The sequence below is a fragment of the Anoplopoma fimbria genome, chromosome 10 (assembly GCF_027596085.1).
Source record: "Anoplopoma fimbria isolate UVic2021 breed Golden Eagle Sablefish chromosome 10, Afim_UVic_2022, whole genome shotgun sequence".
Lineage (NCBI taxonomy): Eukaryota > Metazoa > Chordata > Actinopteri > Perciformes > Anoplopomatidae > Anoplopoma > Anoplopoma fimbria.
In genome coordinates this window covers 9,754,929-9,778,082 of record NC_072458.1, presented here as the reverse complement: position 1 = coordinate 9,778,082, position 23,154 = coordinate 9,754,929, and the positions used below count along the sequence as shown (strand labels likewise).

Below are 23,154 nucleotides of genomic sequence, written 5' to 3'. Positions count from 1 at the left end.
CACCTTGGGGCTTTTGGGAATTCTCATGGCAGATAGCTCTTAACAAGAATCCCCTATTGTCAGTTTTTTTGCACATACTCTCCCCGTAAGGATTTCTTAGTTTTGTTAAAATTGCTTTTTTTCCCCTGTTAATTCCTGGTTGCATTTAAAAAAAAAAAAAAAAAACGAGTTGGCTTTCTTGAACTTTGTTGACACCCCAGGCGCAGTGAGCGTAGAGGAAATATCTTTGGCGCTGTGGCAGAGCCGTCCTGCCAACAGACATGCCACGGCCTTGACAGTACATAGAAACACATGTATCAGCCTCTGTGGCGCTCTCCTATAAAGATCTGAGCGAAGCCTCTCTGGGTAGAGACGCGACACTTTGGCTTCAAACTGACCTGATTACATGCTCTATCTGTTTGTGTGTTCCTTCACCTGTGACCCCCCCCTCTCCAAGCAAGCTTTCAGCACATACAGCATACTAACACGCAGAAAAAAATCTACCCTCTGATACGTCGGATCATGTTGCTAGGATACTATCTATTGAATCTAACCCAGGAACCCACACTTCTCCCAAAGAAACTCACATGCGCTCACACACACAGAGCGTGTCGTGTAGTTAAGGAGAAAGATGCAGCCTCTTCTCAGCCTTGCATGCATTTCGTTATCCGTTACATCTTCGGAGCTCAAATGGTTCGCTTAATACCAAAAGCTCAGTCAAAACTTTTGCCATGAGGGTCACCTCTAACACTCGCCTCCTTTCCTCTCATCGTTTTTGGTTTTTTTTAATCACCCTTTGTTACTTTCTTTTCTTTCCTCAACGCCCACGTCTGCTTTTAATCTTTGCAGACTTTTAATGATTCTAGGTTCAGTTGCCTCACAGATGGCAATCGGCGGTGTTTAATTGAGACTAGCAAAGTGAGAGGATGAGAGTTTCCAGAGAGGATTTTAAGTAGCACCTTGAACAACTTTGTCACTCTCTCTCTCTCTCTCTCTCTCTTTTTTTTAAAGGGTTTTCCAAAACAAACATGAATTGGCTTTTGGCCCAGTTCGATCTCTTTCCTCTATTACTTCATATGCTTCTATAATGCAGGCCGCAAATATTATTCAGATATTATTCTTTGCCGAATCTGTCAGGCAGAAGGGATTTAGTGTTGGGTTTCAGCTTTTTTTTGTTCTTGGAAACGGTGTACAACTGCTCCAATAGTTTTTCTCGAAGCCTCGGAGAAATGAGCCCATTTCTCTCCCATTGCACAGGGCTTATTAGTTTTCACTGTCAGCCCCCCGCCTTTCCCTCTGCCGCTAGTTTCTCTCTGTTGGAGAGTGGCCTCGGCTCTCAACACCAACTCATGATTGTCTGTGCACAACTATAAAGTGATTTCTCAGACTTATCACATTATGTGCTGTCCCGAAATAAGCGTTATCGCAAACAGAGGGTCTTTATGCGAGATGCTTCGCAAGCTTGGCCAGCGGGACGACCCTCTAACTGGCAGAGTCAACTTGTTTGCGAGCTTATAAGCGTGATTCATTTTCTTAAACATGAGGGCTTTGTTTGGAATGCTAAGTGGCTGTGGTTGATGGGTCTGGATTAGCTTGTTGGAGAAGAGCCCTCATACGTGCTGCTCGTCCTGTGTCTCTCGACGATGACCTCGTGGCCAAAAACACGGTCCACGTCGCCTGCTGGTCTCTGTGGCTTTTGTTGCTCCAGAGGACATGGGCACAGAGGGACGTCTCCCTTTCTTCTGTCGTCTCTTTTATACTCAATTTTATCGCCTCTTCCATGCTCTTTTTTTTTCTTCTCTTCTTTGCAGCTTCATTTGGCCGTCACATCTTGCAAATATATATTTTTTTCCCGTTGAATCTCCTCTCTTCTGCTCATCTCTCCTCCTTCCTCTCGCCGCCTCCTCCTCTCCCACGTTGTTCAAGCCACAGTTCCCACAGGCCCGGGGCCACAGCTGTAGCTCATCCGTGTCTCCCCCTGACCTCGCCATGTAGCGCTGGAGAACAGCTGTTCCCTGTACGCACACGCACACACACACACACACACACACACACACACACACACACACACACACACACACACACACACAACACACACACAAGCCAAGTGCAGCGCTCCAGGGGAAGCCTGCAGTAAGGGGCAGTGGGTTTGCACTTTTGGGTCCGTCATCACAGTTACAACAGACACAGACATATGCGGTCTGACACGAACATGAACTCTCACCACTTTGCATTCAGACAGACATAAGCTGTATATCATAAAGCAGAGGTGTGTATATATATATTTATGCACCCGCTACACACACAAATGACATATAACCCCTGTGTTGAGAACACAATCGTCCAGACAGAAAGACACACACAGACAGCATGACTCCCCTAGTCAGACTAAATCTAAGCTACCGAGACCCTCACTGAAAGGCTTAGTCCTCCCTTTTGTTCCTCAGGGTGGGGACCAGAGTGACCTTTGACCCGCGCGCAGTGACCCCACCCAGCTTTGGAGCCTAAATTCAGTCATATGAGACCAGGTTGGCCCTTCGGAGGTGTGTCATGTGACTAAGATGCAGCGGTTGTAGCCAAAGGGGCTGTTCCCTGTGGTGACGTAACAGAGATACAAAGGAATGTAGAATTCAAACACACACATGGGCTATTGAGTTATCATTATTTTTATTATTATTGATATATCAGTACATCTGTAATGAAGCTGCTTATATTCATAGTTATTTTGTGTTATTAAGTGTTCCTGAATGCAAGGCTTCGTTGTCGTGACAGAAACTCAGTTATTGTACTGAATGAGGGCTAAAAGCCTACATTCATGCTAGCCATTCCGTGGAGCTTTACATGGGCTGCTTACAGCGAAATGCTAACTTTGGTATGCTAACATTCTCACAACGACCATGCTAACGCACTGATGTTCTGCAGGTATCTTTAGGTCAACATTTTCACCTGCTTAGTTGCGTGAGTTAGCATGCTAACATATGCTAATAAGAAGTTAGCACATTGCAACAGACAGATACTGCAACCGACAGAGCCACAACGCTAGTACGACTAACAAAAATGTAAATGATAGGTATGACATTAGGACTTGCATGTTGTGCATTTTTACATCTGTCCTTTTGCATACAATGATGGCATTCAGTCACTGTTTTCCACCATATTTAGTTTTCTCTTCCTACACTGAATACAGCCGTGCACACACTCATACGCTAAGGGTCAGTTAGTAGCAGCTTTCATACAGATGAGCAGACAAATTTGGACACACAGATACAAACGGATATATAGCATGGCCCTTTGCTGCTACAGGGGCTCCAGAGTGTTGGCTGAATTTGAATGTAGACCTCCAGCTGACACCAATCCATGATTAATGAGAGAGTCCAGGTTAAGTTTTGGCTCCTTAATGAACACAGTTGGAGAAGTTGAAGAGCCTATCAATATTTGACATGACTCTCGAATATGTTTGCATAATTGATGCGGGAATTTAAATTGAATCATAATTGCGTCATTGTGGACGTTATGTCCTCTCTCTCTTTCTCTCTCGCTCTCATTATTTTTCTTGTCCTATTCCACTCCACACGACATTTCTCTCAAGGCCAAATATGCCCCCCCTAACCCTTTCACTTTCACTTTCTCACGCACATGCATCACAAACACATGCACACACACACACACACACACTTTCTCAGATGAGTGCCGACAGACAATCAATGTGATCTCAGGGTGTGACTGACACGCGGTGCTGATGAACCCACTGGGTAGCGTATCGCTTTGCTCGCCTCTCTGCACGTGATTGACAGCTGTACTCCCTCACTTTTTGTCTCACACTCACGCACACCCTGGGAGCACCGACTGTCTCAGACATCACGCTGCTCTCCAGTGTCGTTAGGTGCCCGACATACTCCGCGTTTGATGCTGATGTCAAACTCGCTCTCAAATTATCGTGCATGTGCTTGCTTTCTCTCTCTCTCTCTCTCTCTCTCTCTCTCTCTCTCTGTGTGTGTGACAGCGATGGAAAGAGACAGGGGATCCATTTTGAATGTACAATGATTATAACTGAAATACGGTTACTACACAATATGTATTAATAAAACATGCAAACTAAATCATACTGTTTTGATTTTCATGATAATGGTTGTAAAGAGAGGACAATAGAAAATCCATCCTACACACATATATTTAGAAGCTGGTAACAACGAACATATGAACAATATTTTTTTCTCAAGATTCTTGGAAGAGGGGCGCTTCTTTTTCATCAGTTGCAAATATGATAAATTTTTATCATAGTTGCTTGTATATTAACATGCAAAATTTGCAAATTTGATACTGTGTGACTAGAGATAGAGACAAATATTTTTGATAATCTATTGATTCTGTTGCTCCAGCTCCTCGATTAAATTTATTGTTAAATAAGAATTGATTAATCTCGAAAATAATCCCTCAGGTCAGTTTTGTTAAAGGTGCAAACATTTAAAAAAAAGTTCAAATCGCGAAGCCACATGCACTGATTCAACAAAACTTCATAGCTTCTACCTGAGTTCACCTGGTCACATGATACCAGGCAGATGAATATGTAGATGTAACCACCTGTCAGCATATATGTATCGATGAAGTTACTGATGTGTGGTTGAAAGCTCTGGGAAAAGCTAGTAAATGGACCTCGAGTTCAGATTTTATTTTTTGTCCGAGATCAACAGTGGACTTTCATTTTCCGAAATCTTTGTGACACATCGCTATAACAGCAGCATAAAAAAACCAACTTAGTTTTAATGCTGTGTGAAGATTTGTGAAGGTTTTTATCTTCCGTACTTTTGCGTATTTGTGAATGAAACACAGTTTTATATGATGGCCAGGGTTAATTAGTTGAATCCCTTTGAATTTACCCTTCCTAAGTTTACTGTTGCTAGGTTGGACATGATAGACAAAATGTAACAAGGCGTCACTGGCTGTGCTGTTCTGTGTAGTTGGGTGTATATCCATATAAATAACACTAAAAGTGTTTAAAAGTGTTAAAAGTTACTTTGTGGTGGAACATAATATAAATAATCTGTCCTCTTCCAAATTTGTTTAACGTTACCACTGAAATAAGGAGGAAGCAAACCCAGCTGACGTTTCTAAAACTGACATTAGGCTCCTTTTGATGTAGCATTATCTAGCTAGTCAGCTAGCTAGCGTGTAGCAACTATTATTGGAGCACAGAGTGAAAAGAGGCAAGACCAATGAAGAGTCAGTTGGATAAAAATCATGTGAGTTCAGGGTTAATACTTTTTGACATGTTTAGAGTGAACAATGCAAAAAATAATAACATACCAAACATAATATGGGATTAAAACTTGAAATAAAAAAGTGTTTTAGTTCACTGTGTCTGCCTCTGACAATGTCATTTTCTGGAACCACAGAGCCAATTATGACTTTCCAACTTGAAATCTTGCAAAAACTAACCAAAACAATAAGACAAACAGATGTACATGATGAATCACAGTCACAGGAAAAACTCCAGACACTGTGATGATAAAAATCATTTTTTTACTTTTTGACATGTTTTTTTTTTTTTACATCATCCCCTCTTGCAAGTCTCTCAACCCCATCAACTCTCCAGACTTTTTTTTTTTTTTTTTTTTTTTCCAGACTCGTGTTTGTGTTTGAAAATAAGCCTGCTCCTCCAAATTCCTGCAAAGCCGCCATTTCAAAGCGGCGATCTGGACTGATGACAGTGCACCTCTCCGTCCGACTCCGTGTGCTGCTCAGCCATCCGTTCACAGAGATAGTCAGTGCACCGCTATGGGAGGGTTCTTAGCCTTCTCCGATTGTGGTGTTGTGCTGAGGGACCCAGGTGGCTCCAAGACCGGGTTTATATTTTTGATTTAGAGGAGTCTTCAGAGGGAATACATTAGAATGTGTTTTGCAGGAAACAAATTAGAGGCGATTAAGTGTCCGCTCAACTATTGGAGGAGAGTAGGGCTGGTCTTTGACAGCAGATGGGACCCCGATAATGGTCGGTGGTGCTTTGAAAATGAATAGGGGGCGAATTTGTGTGTGTGCAGTGTATGCATATTAACGTGGATTCAAGAGCTTCTAAATGTGTGTTTGCAAGTGAGAGTAGTGTGTGAGAGAGTGTATTATTCAGACTCAATGTTTTGGAGACTGATTTGTCATAAAAGAGCCTGCAGCGACCGTAATACGGACGGAACGAAACATTCCTTTCTCTGTGTGTGTGCGTGTGTGTGTGTGTGTGTGCGTGCGTGTGTGTGTGTGTGTGTCAGTCAGATGAAAGGAGATCTCGGTGAGGGGTAACTCCGGCCTCCTCTGCGCTCCTCGTTTCAGTGGCTCTGATGACAAAATGTGTCAGTGTTTAAAAAAAGAGGCCGCCATGGAGCATGTGCTGACATGTCTAAATCTGAGACTGTCTCGCACGTATGGATCTACACACACACACACACACACACACACACACACACACTAACATGCACAGTGAGGCGTCCTGAGGGCCATCTGGAAGTGCGGAGGGAAGCACAGCTGGTCTCCCAGTGAACATCCACGGAGCCCGGACCCCTCATCTGCAAGATCACACAGTGAAGCACCAATCACTGACTTGAAGTGTGTGTGTGTGCATGCGAAGTGTCAAGCCCGACTCTAGCTGCCAATGAAAAGAACAAATTCCCCCAAATAATCCCGGAAACGTGTTTGGAATAGGTGTCGCCTGGTTTGAAGTCCACCTCACCTCCATCCTCGGTGGAGTTGAGTGCGTGTGCTAGTCGAGGGGGGGACTCTGACTACGGCGTAGACACTAAATGTAACTGAAAAATTGCCTCCATCTGTTGGCGGTGGAAAAATATCCGAGAGGACAAATTGAAAAGATTGCGAGTATAAAGCCGCCATAGTGAATTAGTATCGCGGCAGGAAGACTTCTTGTTATCAGGGTATTTGTAAAATATTCAGGCTTACAAGCGTGAGGGTGGGGGGAGAATGGGTAGCTGGAGGGAAAGAACAGGCTGCTGACTTGAACTGATTCAGAAGTTTGTGCGAGCGTACAGGGTGTGAGTCTGCATGTATATGAGCCCTATCTGTATCAGTGGACATGTTTTTTATTTATTTCTTTGTTGTTTAGGCTTATGCGGTTCGTACCTATCTCCTGCAGCTATACTTACCGCCCTGCTCCTCATTTGAATAGTAATGCCGATCCAGCGCGGCTATGCAAACTAGCGTGACATCTGGGAAAATTCCCTTTAAAACCGGCTCACTTTTGAATTCAAGCTGCAACACTGAGTTACCGGGACTTTCCCGGGCGCCTCATTTATTATGGACAGCTTGGGGAGACTTAATATACATTAGCCGTGATGGCAGGCTTGCGGGTCATCGGCATAGAAGAGGGCCTGTGTCAAGTTTGAAACATTCTCACTACGTTACAGGAGAGTTTGATTTGTAGTTATGAAACCGACGGGGGGGATTTTTATGTTTCTGAAAATGATTCAAAGGTTGTTTTTGCACTGTATTCACACTGGGAGAGAGTGAAAGGGAGAATAACAGAGATATAATAGCGGACCTATCAGTCAGCAATTCCCCTCTAGAAATTGTTCTTGACGGGGCAGAAAGACCTGTCATATTAAGCCCCCTGTTCAGATCTCAGACACGGATATCTCTGTGTTCTGCTGAAAATTCCAGTCGATATGGACCTCCGAGTTCACACCCGATATCAGAATACATCTCAGATGCGTCTCTGTGGAACACTTGTTGTTGGCTTTTTTCACTTCGCAGCTCATTATGCAAATAACCACATATGCCGCCTCTGTCCCCGAAAAAAGCTCCCGATCAGAGTCAAAATCATCACAGACTGTCATCAGCGCTTAATTACGCTCCATCCGCAGGGATCAATGCAGTTATTTTTTCCACACTCGAAAAAACTCTTTGAGGTTTGCAACTGTTGCTGCTAATTGTTTCACACTCTCGACGACGGAGAAGCCGGCGGGAACGCATACTTCCACTTATGCAAAGTTCGGATGCGGCGTCACAGATCCCTGTGCATCCTCGGTTTAATTTTGTTTGCAGCCACACCTGTGACAACAGCTGTCCATCTGCGATGCACTCTCATCTGGCTAATATTTTTCCGGGGTACATTACAATCTGTTTGTGTTTGCTTTATTAATTTATTACGGGATGGTTTAGCACTCTTCTCAGCTTGCCCGAACATTATGACTTGTTTTTGGATTGCCTTTTATATTTTTCTTATAAATACAATTATGTGTTTGTTAATCCTGATGTAGTAATACATTTCTTTGTGGTATATGTCTTACGTTATCTCTCTAACTCTGTAATGTTGTGGTCTTTCTAAGGAGGTCTAAAACACATAGACTGCATATAAGAAGTAGAACTGGTGTCACCCACTGATTTGTGGACTGCCGTTTGAAGCCTTTAGTTCATGATTTTGTCCGTCACCATCTTGGTTTTTTGCAACCAGTGAACAGAAGTGACCATATTTGGACTGCGGAGGAGTGACGTAGAGACTCCGTATACGACTCTGGTAGCTGAAGCGACCTGTCAATCACAAGGTAGTCCCGCCCTAAAGCACACCCTGCTTTATGGTCTATTTTACTGTAAATTGGACAGGTAATTAATTGAGTGCGAAGTAGGGGCATTTTCTCATAGACTTTTATACAGCCAGACTTCTTTTTGCAACCGGAGGAGTCGACCCTGATGGTCAGTAGAGAGAATGCAGGTTTAAAGACTTCAGCATTGGCTTCACTTTTCAGAACCCACATATTCACCAGAAGTGCTGTCCCAGCACAGCTATACAGTCATGTTAAAATAAACCATACCATCTGTTGACACTTTTATCAAATGCACATTACAACTCCAGATGTATATTTGTCCTCAGCCGGCTCGTAACTGCTGTGCTTCACGTTTTTTTTTTTACATATAACTCTTTTTTTCGTTTTTATTCACTCAGCTGTGTTTTATATGTAAAACTGTCCACTGAGCTACACAGGACTATGTCTTTGGTCAGGGTAAACTCTTCACACTCCTCTGTGTGCAGTCGGATTGGCCTCGCGTGAAGGCAGACTTCAGGGTCGTCATGGGGTTGACCGCAGGAAGCCTGTTTGTTTGGCGAGGCAGACCTCTGGGTCACTCCAATGCGAGAATGCTGATTGGAGCTAGCATAGGCTAACTAATGAGCGCTAATTAGGCTAATGAATTAGTTGCTGCGTGTACAACTGGCGTTGCGGCAGCGGAGGAGGAGGAAGATGGGACAAAAAAATGAACAGGCATGCATCTGGATGCACATAAATACAGATGCTTACACGTACTTTTCCACATAGCTGCAGGGCTAATAAGTAGAGTGGGGCAAAAGTTGGGGGACATTAGCACACACACATTCCAGTCGCACGCTACTGATTCAAGCTCATATCTGTTGCTGTACGCATGTATGCATCGTATCATCATCAAACATACCCCCCCCACACACACACACACACACACACACACACACACCCTCACCAAACGCACTCTCTGTTAGTCAGGAACCAAAGATGCCTCCTTAGCCTGCACATCTGTCACACTCTCACGGGAGCACGCGCAACAATATGCTTCAGCTTAGACACTCGTGTTTATGGGGAGGACGAGGCTGCTGCTTAATTACCGCTGGAATCTGTCCTTAGTCTGTTTGGGAGTTATCTACTAGACAAATGAGCACATCTGTGGCATGACACCCATAATGATATATCATTTTTTATAATCTTTTGATGTACAGCCACTACATCTCGATGTTCACTCTCATCACGGTGTTCAGAAGGACACGGCGAGATGAAAATCAGAGCTTTCTTTTATAATAAATTAATAGTTTGAGTTTTTTTACAAGAGCTTTTTGTTCTCTATAACTAAACCTCAAGAGCACACACACACACACACTACAAACCCCACTACAATGCACTACAAAAAAACACACCTGGATTTCGCTGCAGCAGTCAGCAGACCTCAAGACACCCATTCTTCCCCACACACACATACCGAAACCCACTTTGGAAGGCAAAGACATTAGTGGGAGGGTTGCAGAGGGAGACAGCAGAGAGGTCCAGGAGGCTAATGTAACAACAGTCTCAATAAGCAGTGAATTGGATCCCTTGTCTCTGCTCCCTGGAAGAAACTCAGGCTGGTTGTGGTTTTGTGTTTTCATCACCCCGAGGCTTCATGCTCAGGCGCCTGCTGGGTGCCCAACATGGCACCAGGAAGTCCAGGTGGCAGCCCACCAAGTGCACACTTTTGGGAATCTGGGTTGCCCTACAAAGTACATTTACTCAAGTGCTGTACTGGATATAATTTTGTGGTCCTTTTACTTCATTTAGTGCTACTTTATGCTTTATGCTTCACTACATTTCCCAGGCGAATATTGCTTTTTTTTTTAAGTCAAAACAGTGGGTTCGTCTAAGATGAAAATGTTAGCACGCTAACTAGTCTGCTATCTACAATAGTAACACTGCAGCATTACTGTCAAGGCCGAGGATATCATTTGTACATTTGTGTATGTGAGGTAACGGGTCACGTTATAGAAAGCCTTCATCAGGATCACTGGGTGAGATTTATGACTTTACTATATCAGAGTTGAAGGTGCCAGTTATTTCCCCTCGTCATTTTTTTAAGTTTACACTGCAGCAACCTCAGCGAAAATAACCTAAGGTTGAATAACATTCCCCAAACTCACCATTTAAACCTCACCCTCCTTTTTCTCTTGTGTAAGTGAAGCACAATTTAAAAACAATAAGGCAAAACTGTAATATGTGTGGTGCTTGTTTTCTATAGTAAGTGACCAAACGAGGTTGAGTGGAACAAAATGTAAACATTTTTCTTTACTATAAGTGGAGAAATCCTGAAATACAGTAAAATTGTGTCTTTCCAACCCATTTGCCAGAAATAGATTTTTGAACGTTTCTGCAAACCATGGTATTCATCAAATGCCGACGTTTCTGTACCAAAAACAGTTTCAAAATTCCTGTCACATCAGCCTCGTATCAGGCTTGCAGAAACAAATCATGACACGTGTTTAACGATGCTAAGCGATTGGTTAGGTTTAAGCAACAAAAATGACTTGGTTAAGGTTAGAAAATAGAGTAACAATGCATGGCAACAACAGTTACACAACTAGGGTTGTAATGTTTTTACTAAACAAACAATTATTAAAGTTTTAACTCTTGAGAGGACACAAATCAAATATTGTTGGCTTGAAATGATCTACTCCTTTGTGAAATGAAATAAAAAGACCAATCTTTCTGAGATCATCACGAATATCGAATGATTAATCTGCATCTGTTATCGTTGTAAACTTCAAATGTGTCATTCTAGGGTGGAAAGCATGTTTCTCATTATGGTAATACTACTGATATGTACTGAGTAAAAAAAATCTGAATACTTTTGATTACTCAGCCCTAAAGGCCCTCTCCTTATTCACCTAGTTATCCGTGCAAACAAAGCAACAATCCCATGTAATTAAGTTGCTGCAAGTGAAGGCACTTAATGGCGGGTTGCCACAGCAACCGTGTTTCTTCGTTGCTTCGCAGTTGTCGTACATGCCAACGCGCTCGCTCGAACTCACTGTCGCATGCATACAAAACAACGGGTACACAGTCAGAGGTCATCTCCTGTGCTTTATAACACGGAGCCCCTTGTTTTCTGTCTGCTTCATATTTTTTCTGCCGTTTATGTTTAGCCCTTCCGGCAGGCTGTCACTTCACCTTTTGTCGCACACTCCCTCTGTTACTTTCTCACCCTGCTTTCACTGTGTTATCTTCCTCACACAAACACACATGCGCGCATACCGATATATATATATATATATACAATGGAGACACACACACATGCAAGAAAAATATAGAAGCCAAACACACGCAATCGAAGCCTGCAGGCTCTTGCAGCTCGGCTGTGGTTCCCCACGCGCCAGCTCAAGGTCACAAGGACAAAAGGGAGCTGTTGCTAGACGAAGCAGAAAAAAGAGGAGAAGTGGAGTTAGAGAAGAAAAATTAAAAAGATAGCGAAAGCGAGTTGTGGCCCCTAAACCCAGCGTAAAGTGCAAAAACAACAGGAGGCTGGAACTGTTTAGGGAGGCAGGAGAGGAGCAGGAAGGTAGGGAAGTGAAGGTGGGTTCACGCTCATTCAAATCGCAGTAACTTCGCAGTAACTTCCTTCGAAAAAGAAAATCCTCTCTTTAAGACACAATCCGAGTCATGATAAGGAGGAACAGCAGGTGAAGCATGTAGGAGGGTTGTACTGGTGCTTTTTTTTTTTAGGAGACACCTTGCCAAAATTTGCATCCTGTGAACTGGTGATCTGCTTGAGAGACTCGGTATAAATTTCTCGGTTGCTTATAAAACATTTAAAAATACAGAAAAAAAAAAAGGGTTAGGTCAAATAGAGGCAGAGAAAATTCACATTGAGCATGCAGGCGACAGAAGATCTGACACATGCACACACACACACACACACACACACACACACACACGTAACTTATATAAAACGTTTTTTCAGGTCTGCTGCATGTTAAATCCACACATTGATATTCACTGCCATCAGATGTCGGCCTGTTTTGTGGGCTGTTGCAAGTGCACACGCACACACACACACACACACACACACACACACACACACACACACACACACACACACACAAACATACTCCGTCCAGGCAGACAGCTGGTGGGGAAATATGGGCCAAGAAAGCGCCTTCGTCTCCATCGACAGGTGACGGAACGTCAATGTGAGGGCGTGCAGCTGTCGCTTGTTCACGCCGTGCGTGTGCGTCGCCCCGGGTGTGTGCACGCACACAACGTTATGCATGTAGGTGTGAATGAGGGTGGGATTTTATCACAGGCTGTCAAAACTCCCCGCACTTCATTAGAGGTCTGCTAAAGAAGAGACGAGACGGCATCTCGCCGGCAACATCAGCAATCACCATCGTGTGTGTGTGTGTGTGTGTGTGTGTGTGTGTGTGTGTGTGTGTGTGTGTGTGTGTGTGTGTGTGTGTGTGTGTGTGTGTGTGTGTGTGTGTGTGTGTGTGTGTGTGTGTGTGTGTGTGTGTGTGTGTGTGTGTGTGTGTGTGTGTGTGTGTGTGTGTGTGTGTGATCACAGTGCTTTGCCTCCAGCTTTGCCCCGTCAGCTCGGCCCATATTCACAGGCACACACACACACACACCGAAGGCAGCATCAGCATTCTCTGTCACACTTCTGTACAAGCTACAGTACATCCACGGCATCATCAATACAGCATTGTGTGTGTGTGTTCTGTGACCTTCACTTTGACTAAGGCTAAATGAGAAATGATTTTCTGCCTCACCAGTCTCTTAACCCCCAACTTGCACAACCCTTAGGGCTCATTATCATTTTTCACTCAAAAACCACTGCTGTGTCATTATTTTATTTTATTGTTGTTTAATATTTATGAAAAAAATGGCGTTTGCACCGCAGACACTTAAATAGTTTTTTGAAATTGTGTTTTTATTTTTTTGTATTCTTTACATCTCATTTCATGTATAATTTCTACTGATTCTTCTCCCTTTTCTTCTACAGCAAACCCCATTTTTAGTTTACTCTTAAGTTGTTGTGATCGGTGTCTTCTTGCAGCCAGAAACATAAAATATATATAATATAATATATACACAGATAACACACTGTCTCTCTATTTCTGACACACACACACACACACACACACACACACACACACACACACACACACACACACACACACACACACACACACACACACACACACACACAGAGCCAGCTGTGTGGTGGAAGCAGGTGTCACTCTCAGCTCATTACCCCTGGCAGGGTTGATCACCCTGTTTGGAGAGCAATAAGACACACCTCACTGGAGAGATAGGGGATGGGGGGAGGCAGGGAGGGAGGGAGCATCGGCCTCCTGCTTTAGGAGATAGAGGATATTGAGAAAGGTAGCGATTAAAGAAGAAGGGGGGTGTGCAAATGGAGAGTATGGTTTGTGAGATAGGAAGAGGAGGGGGGGAGAAAGAGTGAGACGGGATGGGAGTTTACGGATGGAGAGGCTGTCGAGTGAAAAAGAAACGGAAGCAAAAGCTAGGGATTTATAACAAATTGGATAACTTTTGTGTTAGTTTTAGCCATCTTTTCTATCCGTAATAAACACATTGCGATCTCAAAGTCAATTGCTGAGATGTGGGAGTGCCGCCACATCATAAAAAAAAAAAAGAAATTGGAGTTGGACAGACATTGTAGGAAATGAGACAGGTTGCAAACAAACCCCAGCTTGCCCGAACATATTTGGAGGATAAGAGGAAGGTGAAGGGTAACATTACCCCCCAAACTGTTTAGTGTAAACATCCAAAAGATCCAATTTCAGGTTCTAATTTGACCCGTCATACTTGCTTGTATTTGTACTCTCGTGAGTGAGGGGTTATTACTGACATTGTGGGTGAACTTGCAGCCATTTTTTTACTCACAAATAAAGTGGATAGATAATCATACTAAAGAGAGTCTTTTCTTGCCCCATTGGCTTCCAAGTTGTTTTTGTAAGGAACTAAAATTGTCCTTTTTGAAAGAGTGGATTTCACATCAACCAAAGCTTATAGCACAGGAATGGGTGTGTTTGAAAATTGCTGATCATTTTCATCAGGATTTGTGTGTGCGTGTTCCTGCTGTTTGGGTTTGTCATACAAATAAAAAATAAATGAAAATGTCCCTGTGAATGTGTGTGTTATGCACATTCAAGTACATACGGGTAAACTTCACATGTCGTGTTAAGCATGGAATTTTTCTTCCACTGTGATATACTATCCAATTATATAGCTCATTACAACAAGTAACTGTGATGCATGTGCTGTATGTATTCCTGTAATTACATACATTTTTCCGAAAGCGTTGCCGTAAATAACACGTTCTCGCTTGTGGCAGTGAACTCATCCCTATGTGTGTGTCTCCGCAGGTACGACTACAAGGAGATGCTCCACAACTCCACCTTCTGTTTGGTGCCCCGCGGCAGACGCCTGGGCTCCTTTCGCTTCCTCGAGGCGCTGCAGGTAGACGAGCGCACATAAACACACACCCCCATTATAAGAGAAAAAAGCAGATCCATGCCCAGCAGCAATAGAAACCAGGAAGAGAAAGGATCCCTTCCCACACTCAAAGCTCCCACTAAGCATTTGTTTTAATGGCGCTACTTCACGCGTTAAAGGATCACTAAATCATTACCGCCATAATTCTCAGACTAATACTGTAATTTACATAAAGAAACAAGACCTTCACTGAGAGGATTAGCAACTTTGTCCTGCCTCCATACTTTTTTATTTTTTATTATTGCAACACGCTTTGCAAGAAACTGTGAAATTGCTGCCTGACTTTAAGATAATTTAAAATAAAAACCAGTGAGATTCTCACCAGGCTTCTGGACAAATTTAAATCTGTTAGAAAACAACGATCATCGCCTAGTTTGTATGTAGTTTCCATCATGGAATGATGCTATGGGAGCTAAGTAAATCAGTGCAAATGTTTCATGTCAAGTTCAACTTTGCTGATGAATTTGCACAGTTGACTAATAATAAACCATCTCGACAGTGCTGACCTTTGAGGGAAGGGCGAGCCGGAGAGTCCAAAAAGAAGGAAACTAGCGTAGCCAACTAATTGTGTAGCACCATCCACTTTAATCCTTGTACAAACCGCTATACAAAAAAAGGAATAGTTAACAGACAGTTATGAGACAGGAGACAATGCACAAATGCGTCTTTTCTAAAACGGTGTAATTTTATCCTCCTGTTTGACAAAGATGGTAAAAGTTCTTTCCCTAATTTTTTACTGGTCTGTTTTAAAGCACTCCATTTCCAAAATAAATAAAAAAAAAGTTTGTTGCAGTGATTCAGGAATAATAATATGGTTTACATAAGAAGAATCATGAGATCTTTGCGCTTTTTCAAGTGTAACACTCAGTCAAGGTTAAGTGCATATTAGGTTAAAATTGCTCCAGATAATGTACCGTAACACCTCACCGTACTGTATGACCATAATCACCTGTGAGATAAATTCTCCCCGTCTGGAGTCATTCTCCAGTGAAACTGCATTTACCTCCACTTCACTCAAAACCTCTTGAAATCTACACACTTCACATCTCTTTTATTATTTTTTTTTCTCTCTCCCCTCAGCTCATCCATTTCTATAACTGCACTGCTCTCTCCCGCATTACTACTGCACTGTCCTTTACCTCTCCTTACTGTCCACAGAGTGCACCCACATAAGTGCGCTTATCTCACTATCAGCTGACACACACACACACACACACACACACACACACACACACACACACACACACACACACACACACACACACACACACACACACACACACACACACACATACACTTCCCTCAGGAGAGAATTATGCCCTATCCTCTCTCCTTTCTCCATTCGCCTGACTCACTCCATCCATCGGCTCGCACCGTATTATAGGAAGACGGAGGGAGAGTATTTACGGGCTTTGGTCTTTGCATGAGAAAACAATTGCTAATAGAGGTCAACTGTGTGTGTGTGTGTGTGTGTGTGTGTGTGTGTGTGTGTGTGTGTGTGTGTGTGTGTGTGTGTGTGTGTGTGTGTGTGTGTGTGTGTGTGTGTGTGTGTGTGTGTGTGTGTGTGTGTGTGTGTGTGTGTGTGTGTGTGTGTGTGTGTACAAATCTGTATGCATGGGATTGTGTGTGTGTGTGAGTTTTGCGAGCGTGTGTTTGTGGACGAGACAGGCAGCAGAGCCGAGGGCCAGCTCTAGTTCAGCTGACACCTTTATGACCCGGGAGTGACAGGGCCGTCATTACGTCAAACTCTCACCACAGACAGACACACATACATACAAACAGACACACACTCGCCAGCTGTTCCCTCTACCTCTCCTCTCATCCCTCCATCCCTCTGCCACTCCTTTGCCAAAGGTCACATTCAGCTTCACTGCCTCCCCTCTTTTCATCTTTTATTTTTTTAATACATCAATTTATCCTGTTTCTTTAGCCTTTTGATCTTTTTTTAATTCCCCTCTCTCCTCTCTCTATCTGTCCTTCTGCTCGACTCCTTTGAGTGATTAACTCCCCAGCACCTGAAGTTACCAATTTTGATATTGACGTGTCAGCAGCTGCAGCTGTAAAACCAAAAAGATGAAGATGATGTCAAAACTATTTAAATAGACTGAGTGTGTTTTTTAAATTTATTTTCAGGCTAATAAGTGATTAAAAATATTTTTTTAGAAATCAAATAAACTCAAAGAGAATCAGAAACAGAACTGTAAAGCGCGTTATTAAGAAATTCTTTTTGTGCATGTTTGAGTTCTTGTGGGTCACAAGTGTTTCAGCGGAGTGAATAAATGTTTCCTGGTTTATATAAATCCAGAATGTTATGCTCTGTGTGATCTGTTCTCTCAACAAATGGCTGCATTTCTTTCAGAACCATATCAGTCATCATTATACTGAATTCCTGGCTATCCGTGACTATATGCAGCCTGCTTATCTAGATTGTATGTTCAAGCTTATTTCTGTTTATCTGATCGCTGAGTTGCGTTCTGTTAAGCTCATGCTTGATCTCACATTTTGTTACTATGATCAAAGCAACATGTACGCATGTTTGGGTTACATATGAGCTCATATTGTTTTTGGTAAATTAAAGCTGCACTCATTTTTTATAAACAATGAGTCAAATGAGAGATAAGGTTGGAAGTGATGAACCAACAGAGAATTATTAACAAACGCTGCAATGAGTCTCATCTCTACTCAGATTCATATATATACAATTAATTTGAAACTTTACCCAGCCAACCGAAAAAGCCATCCAGCCCTACTGAGCGTTTTAGCATCTTTAAGCTAATTGTTTTGGTTTTGAGGCCTGAGACTTTAATGTTTTAATGCTCTTATTAATTGTTTTTTGGAAGCAGGCAGCTGATGTGTAATGTTCACTGACGCATTCGCAATATTAACTTTATAAGGTGCTAATGCACAAGTGTTGTGATTACTGCTTGTTCCACTACCCCAAGCATCCAAAATATCAATTTAAGTGCACACTGCTATCTTGCCTTTTTCATTTATCATTTAAATGATCTCTTATTTGGAAAATTGTCACGATGCAATCCCTAAAAGTACTGCAACATGTGTTTTATTCTCACATAATTAGGCCTGTAGGATGAAATCTATTGCATTATCATTTTCGCGAGCTGCTTTTCCCTCTCAGCTCTTAAAGTGCAGCGCTTTTATAAGATTTAGACTGTAAAACAGCATCTAGTCTGCAGCTGATAAAGTTGGCATCTATAAAGGCAATAAAGAGCCTTCTGCAGCGTGTGTAACTGTCACTGACTCCCCTAATGGCTGCTACATGCCTCAGTAGTGATTTTATGTATGATATATATCCACATCACACCAAAGAAGCTTGAAAATCAAAGAAACTCCAATGTTTGCCAAATGGGGGGTTTAGGCATTAACACAAAGGGTCACCGACGAACACGGACCGATCAAACATATTACAGTGCAGCCTCTATATGAGAAAACATTTCGCAGCTTTCATTATCCCGATCAATATGTGGCAAAGCAGGCATGATTAAGCCGTAGCTCTGATTGTGTTTGTAAAGGATCTCGTCCAAGCTTCACTCTCTCTCTCTCTCTCCCTCTCTCTCTCTGTGTGTGTGTGTGTGTGTGTGTGTGTGTGTGTGTGTCTCAGGCTGCGTGTGTGCCGGTCATGCTGAGTAACGGTTGGGAGCTGCCTTTCTCCGAGATCATCGACTGGAACACAGCCGCAGTGATCGGCGACGAGAGGCTCCTGCTGCAGGTAAAACGGCCCCCGAAAGCAACACCCACACAAAAAAACGCTTGCTCCTGTGTATCACCTGAAACAAAACCCCTTTTTTACTGACTGTAGATATCATGAGTGCACACTCATCCCTTAAAATTCCCCAAATCCTGTTTAATTTTGTTTCCCAGCGGAGTTCTTGAAGACTAAACGAAATGCATGTAGCATACTAAGTCCTCGGGTGCTTGAAAATGCCACTCAAAGACATAACACGTTGTTATGTGAGAGGGCAAATAAATAGAATGAGCAAATGGATTTGGCTGGAATTGCTTGATCTTCATGGGGGAAAAGTAATTATATGCCCATTAAATCTTAATTTGAATGAAGTGTGTAATAATATTGTCTGACATTGAGTTGTATAACTCCGTGCAGCAGCAGTGTGCCTGAGCTATCCTGGGTTTGTCTGTGGATTTATGTATTTTCCAGCAATACGATGGGCTGAGACAACATACAGGACGTAAATTAATGTTTGTTTTTCACTAAATGTGGAATACATCTACTCTATATTCAAAGCATTTACCCTCTTTTTAAACCAGGAGAAAAATGTTTGGAGAATACTGCTCATACAGTATATTTACTAAAAATGTTCCCAGTTTGTGGGATGTGGCAGTATTAACTAAAGAGTTGATAAAACGTGTTTATTTGCCATTTATCCCCCCTTTAGTATGACAAATAAACTCACACACGGATTAAACTACACAGCTCTTCAAATAAAAGTACAAAAGCATTCACCAAAGGCTGCTGCAGCTTTTTAGCTTTTCCTAAGACTGTTTGATGACTGATAGCTGCTGTTGCTGTTTTGTTTTGTGTAAATTGCTTGTGTTGTTTGCGTCATTATCTTAAATGTATGTGTGTAAATGCTATTTGTTTTCCTCATTTTGAAAATAGCATGTTTTGCCCTCCTATAATAAGGAATTGTGTTGTTTATATGAGAAGATTGATACAAAGGTCATATCTATCCATTAAAGACGCTGGCCAGTTAGCTTAGCTTAGCAAAAAGACTGAAAATGGGGGGGGGAACAGCTAGCCTGGCTCTTTTTAAGATAATAAAATCTAGCTCTTAGCAGCTCTTAAGCTCCCTAATTAACACAAAATACAAAAGCTAAAGTGCCAAAAACTTAATATTGCCGTTATACTGGCAGTCGAAATGGCCTGTGTTTTAAATTTCAAAAGCTAAGCTAAATGTCAAATTACTTATTAAGTCACAAAAATAATGAATTAACACCTAAATTGAATGTTGTGAACCTGGAATCGAGACTTGGAAGCAAAAAGACTAAAGTTTTGCTTGATAGTTAATTTCTTGACCTTGTAAACAGCAGTTTGACAAAAAAAATTCTCAACACAAGGTCTCACATGAACTCTTTTGTTTTGTTTCCTTCATTTTCAACCATATCTTGTGGCCTTCCCCAGCGGATAGAGTTGCTCAGTTGTCATGGAGATAGTTAAGTTGTTGCCACGTAACTAAAGTGTATAATTCAGGCGGGTGGAGTTGACAACTGAGAAACGAGATGTTAAATGCTTGAGAAACAACAGGTCTGTTTTTTCGTCTGTCTACCTTGTAAAATCCTTGAGAATGGATTAAAATAAGTTAGGCTCATCCATGAAAACCACAGTACTATCCTTCAGTAAATTAAGTTAAACTGCTGTAAGCAAAATGGTCAGCATTCAAAGAACTGACTTGCAGTTTATTTGTTATAACTCCACATGGATTTGCCCTCAAGGACTAGAATTGCTCTGAGATCATCTGAGACTTGGACTTGACCTAAATTAGTGAGAAGTAGTTGCTGCTACAATTCCAGAAACCTGCAATATCTGCAATCTACACCTTAATGTGCTTTATCTGTTGATGAGTATATCATGGGACCAATTTTAATCTTCCCGTCACCACAGTTTCGGCCCGAGATCAGTTTTTAATGATGACTGGCTTCTGTTTTGTCGTTTGCAGATCCCGACCACGGTGCGCTCCATCCACCAGGATAAGATCCTGTCCCTCAGACAGCAGACTCAGTTCCTCTGGGAGGCCTACTTCTCCTCCGTGGAAAAGATAGTACTGACTACACTGGAGGTGAGGATTTCGGGACGCACGTGCACTGCGCATAGCCACGTGCCCCTTTGGCCTCTCTGCCTTCCTCTCTGCTTCTCCTCCATCATCAATCTTTCCCCTCAGAGGGCTGCAGACTCTCTGCAGTCGTTTCTCTAATCTCAGGCTTCCCTTTGGTACAAGGCTAAAAGCAAAAAACAAGGGTGGATGTCGTTTACGGAGAGCAAGAAGGACATTTCTGTACATGTTCTTAGAGAGCTTGTCACAATTTGCTTTTAGGTATGACCGTATATTAGCACAGTTGCTATCATAGTATTGTTGATAGACGCTAAAATCATCATTAACAGTAGTAGCAGTAGTTGTAGTGGTATTTGTAGTGGTGCCAGTGCTATTAGTAGAGGTAGTATATGTTGCAGTAGTGGTTATAGTTGAAGAAATAAACAGTATATACAGCTTTCATAAAGCAAATCAGCACTAAGTACCTTGCTTTTGGGAACCAGATTCTAATGTAATCTTGTTTAAATTGGGCTAGCTAGTTTGGGGAATCCAAACCAGTGAACTATCCAAAATATGGCTACAGGCCACAGTATTGTTGAAACAAACTAGTTCATCCAACTAAGTCTGAAGGCGTAATGTGTTGATAGTTGTTACAAGACATAACACTTGAAGACTAGGAGGAGTAATTCACACCATTTCTGAGCTGCAGGTTCCTCAGTGAGCCTGACTTTGAAGTATTAGTGTTTTGACAAGGTATAAAAGATGGTTTAATACTTTTTTCCCACCATGTCGACCCCGGCAAAAAATGTTTCATACCAAAAGATTCAGTTCAGAAGCCTCCCTCCTTCCTCTGTTTTCTCATGCGCATCCACTTTGTTAACAACAATCTAGTTGAGGAAAGATGTGTCTAGAAAAGAAACGAGTCATCCATCCAACCCCAAATGTCACCCAAGTATCCCATCACGCATTTAATTTCCCCTCTACCCGCATCGCCAAATCTCACATCTGAACTCACTTCCCCACAAACACCCAAGCACCGGCGCTCTCTTGGCTTCGGTCTCTGTCATTTTTTCTTTTTTTTTAAGCTAGCTCGAGTCCGTTTGTTATCTAGCCCCCGTCTCACTGTGCACTATCACACACGCGGAGTCAGAAACACATCTCCATATGTCGAGGTGTGTCAGCCCCAGATACACATGGCGCCATCCAGGCATAACCTTGCTGACACGCTGTCACTCCGCGCTAAAGAGCAAGGTGACACGGCGAAAAGCTTGTGACTCAGTGTGTGCGTGTGTGTTGAATACAGCAGAGGGCTAAACGCTTAATCCTGACTGACTGTCCTGTAAAAAAAAAAAATCAGGGGGAGAGGAGAGTGGTGGGAGAATGGGTGAAGAGGAGAAGGGGTGGCATATGTAAATGGCGTTGCCGTGGCAGCCCCCGAGATAACGAGCGACATGGTTTATTCATCCTGTCGAGCCAGCACCCCCCCCTCCTCCTCCTCCTCCTCCTCCTCCTCACTGCAGATCTGTGATGATATACACACACACATTCAAAACACGCACACACTCCGATATCTTGACAGATTGAATCTCCTCGCACACGTTCACAAACTAACTTGCTTTTTTTTTTATTGACTCCCCACATCCACTCCAAACTCCATGTGTGTGCGTGCGGTGATGGGTGAGCTAGCGGGGGAAACAGGAGTTCGACCTATCATGCTGTGTTTCCTGTCAGGAAGCGGTCGCATTTCGACCAATCACAAGGTCAATATAGCCGCAGCCCTGTGCTGCCGGTACACCTATTAAACTCACCTATTAAAGCCCAAGCTCGCAGTGTGCCCCGGGAGAAGCGGGATTTATCTATCATGCTCTAATTGGTTGATTGTGGCTGTTCGGAGGTGAGATTGAGTCGTCCATCATGTCCCGACTGAGGGCTGCCGACGGGGGAGGAGCCGCAGCCAAGCAAGCGAAAGCGAAATTATGAGGGGCCCAGGGTTTTTAAGGTGGCAGGCAGTGTGTTTTTATTTTTTATAGAGAAGTTAACGGATTTGAGTTAATCTCTTTGGCTGAGGCAAATGGTTATCGACTGCCCTCAGGGACAAAGCTAGGGAGAGTTAGAAGAAAAAAAAACTGGTCCAGTGCTGTTTTTTTTTTTTTCATCTACACCTCCCTGTGATGAATTTTGATCTTGCTTTGTCAATATTATTACAGTAAGCACCCTCCGGCTATATTATTAACTTTTAACAATTGGAAAAAGCCATCAGCTGCTCGGCCCGCCTGACCCTCTTCACCTCTCTCTCTCTCTCTCTCTCTCTCTCCTCACATCCGTCC

At 42.8% G+C, this 23,154-nt stretch overlaps 1 protein-coding gene across 1 annotated transcript in view; it reads left to right on the top strand.

Annotated features, from left to right (window-relative positions):
- Nucleotides 1–23,154, top strand: part of ext1b (exostosin glycosyltransferase 1b) — a 116,801-nt gene that overhangs the window by 68,122 nt on the left and 25,525 nt on the right. The window contains exons 2-4 of the mRNA XM_054606120.1: nt 14,912–15,005; nt 18,661–18,768; nt 20,735–20,854. Coding sequence (XP_054462095.1) covers nt 14,912–15,005; nt 18,661–18,768; nt 20,735–20,854 — 322 coding nt within the window. The remainder of the gene's footprint in view (nt 1–14,911; nt 15,006–18,660; nt 18,769–20,734; nt 20,855–23,154) is intronic.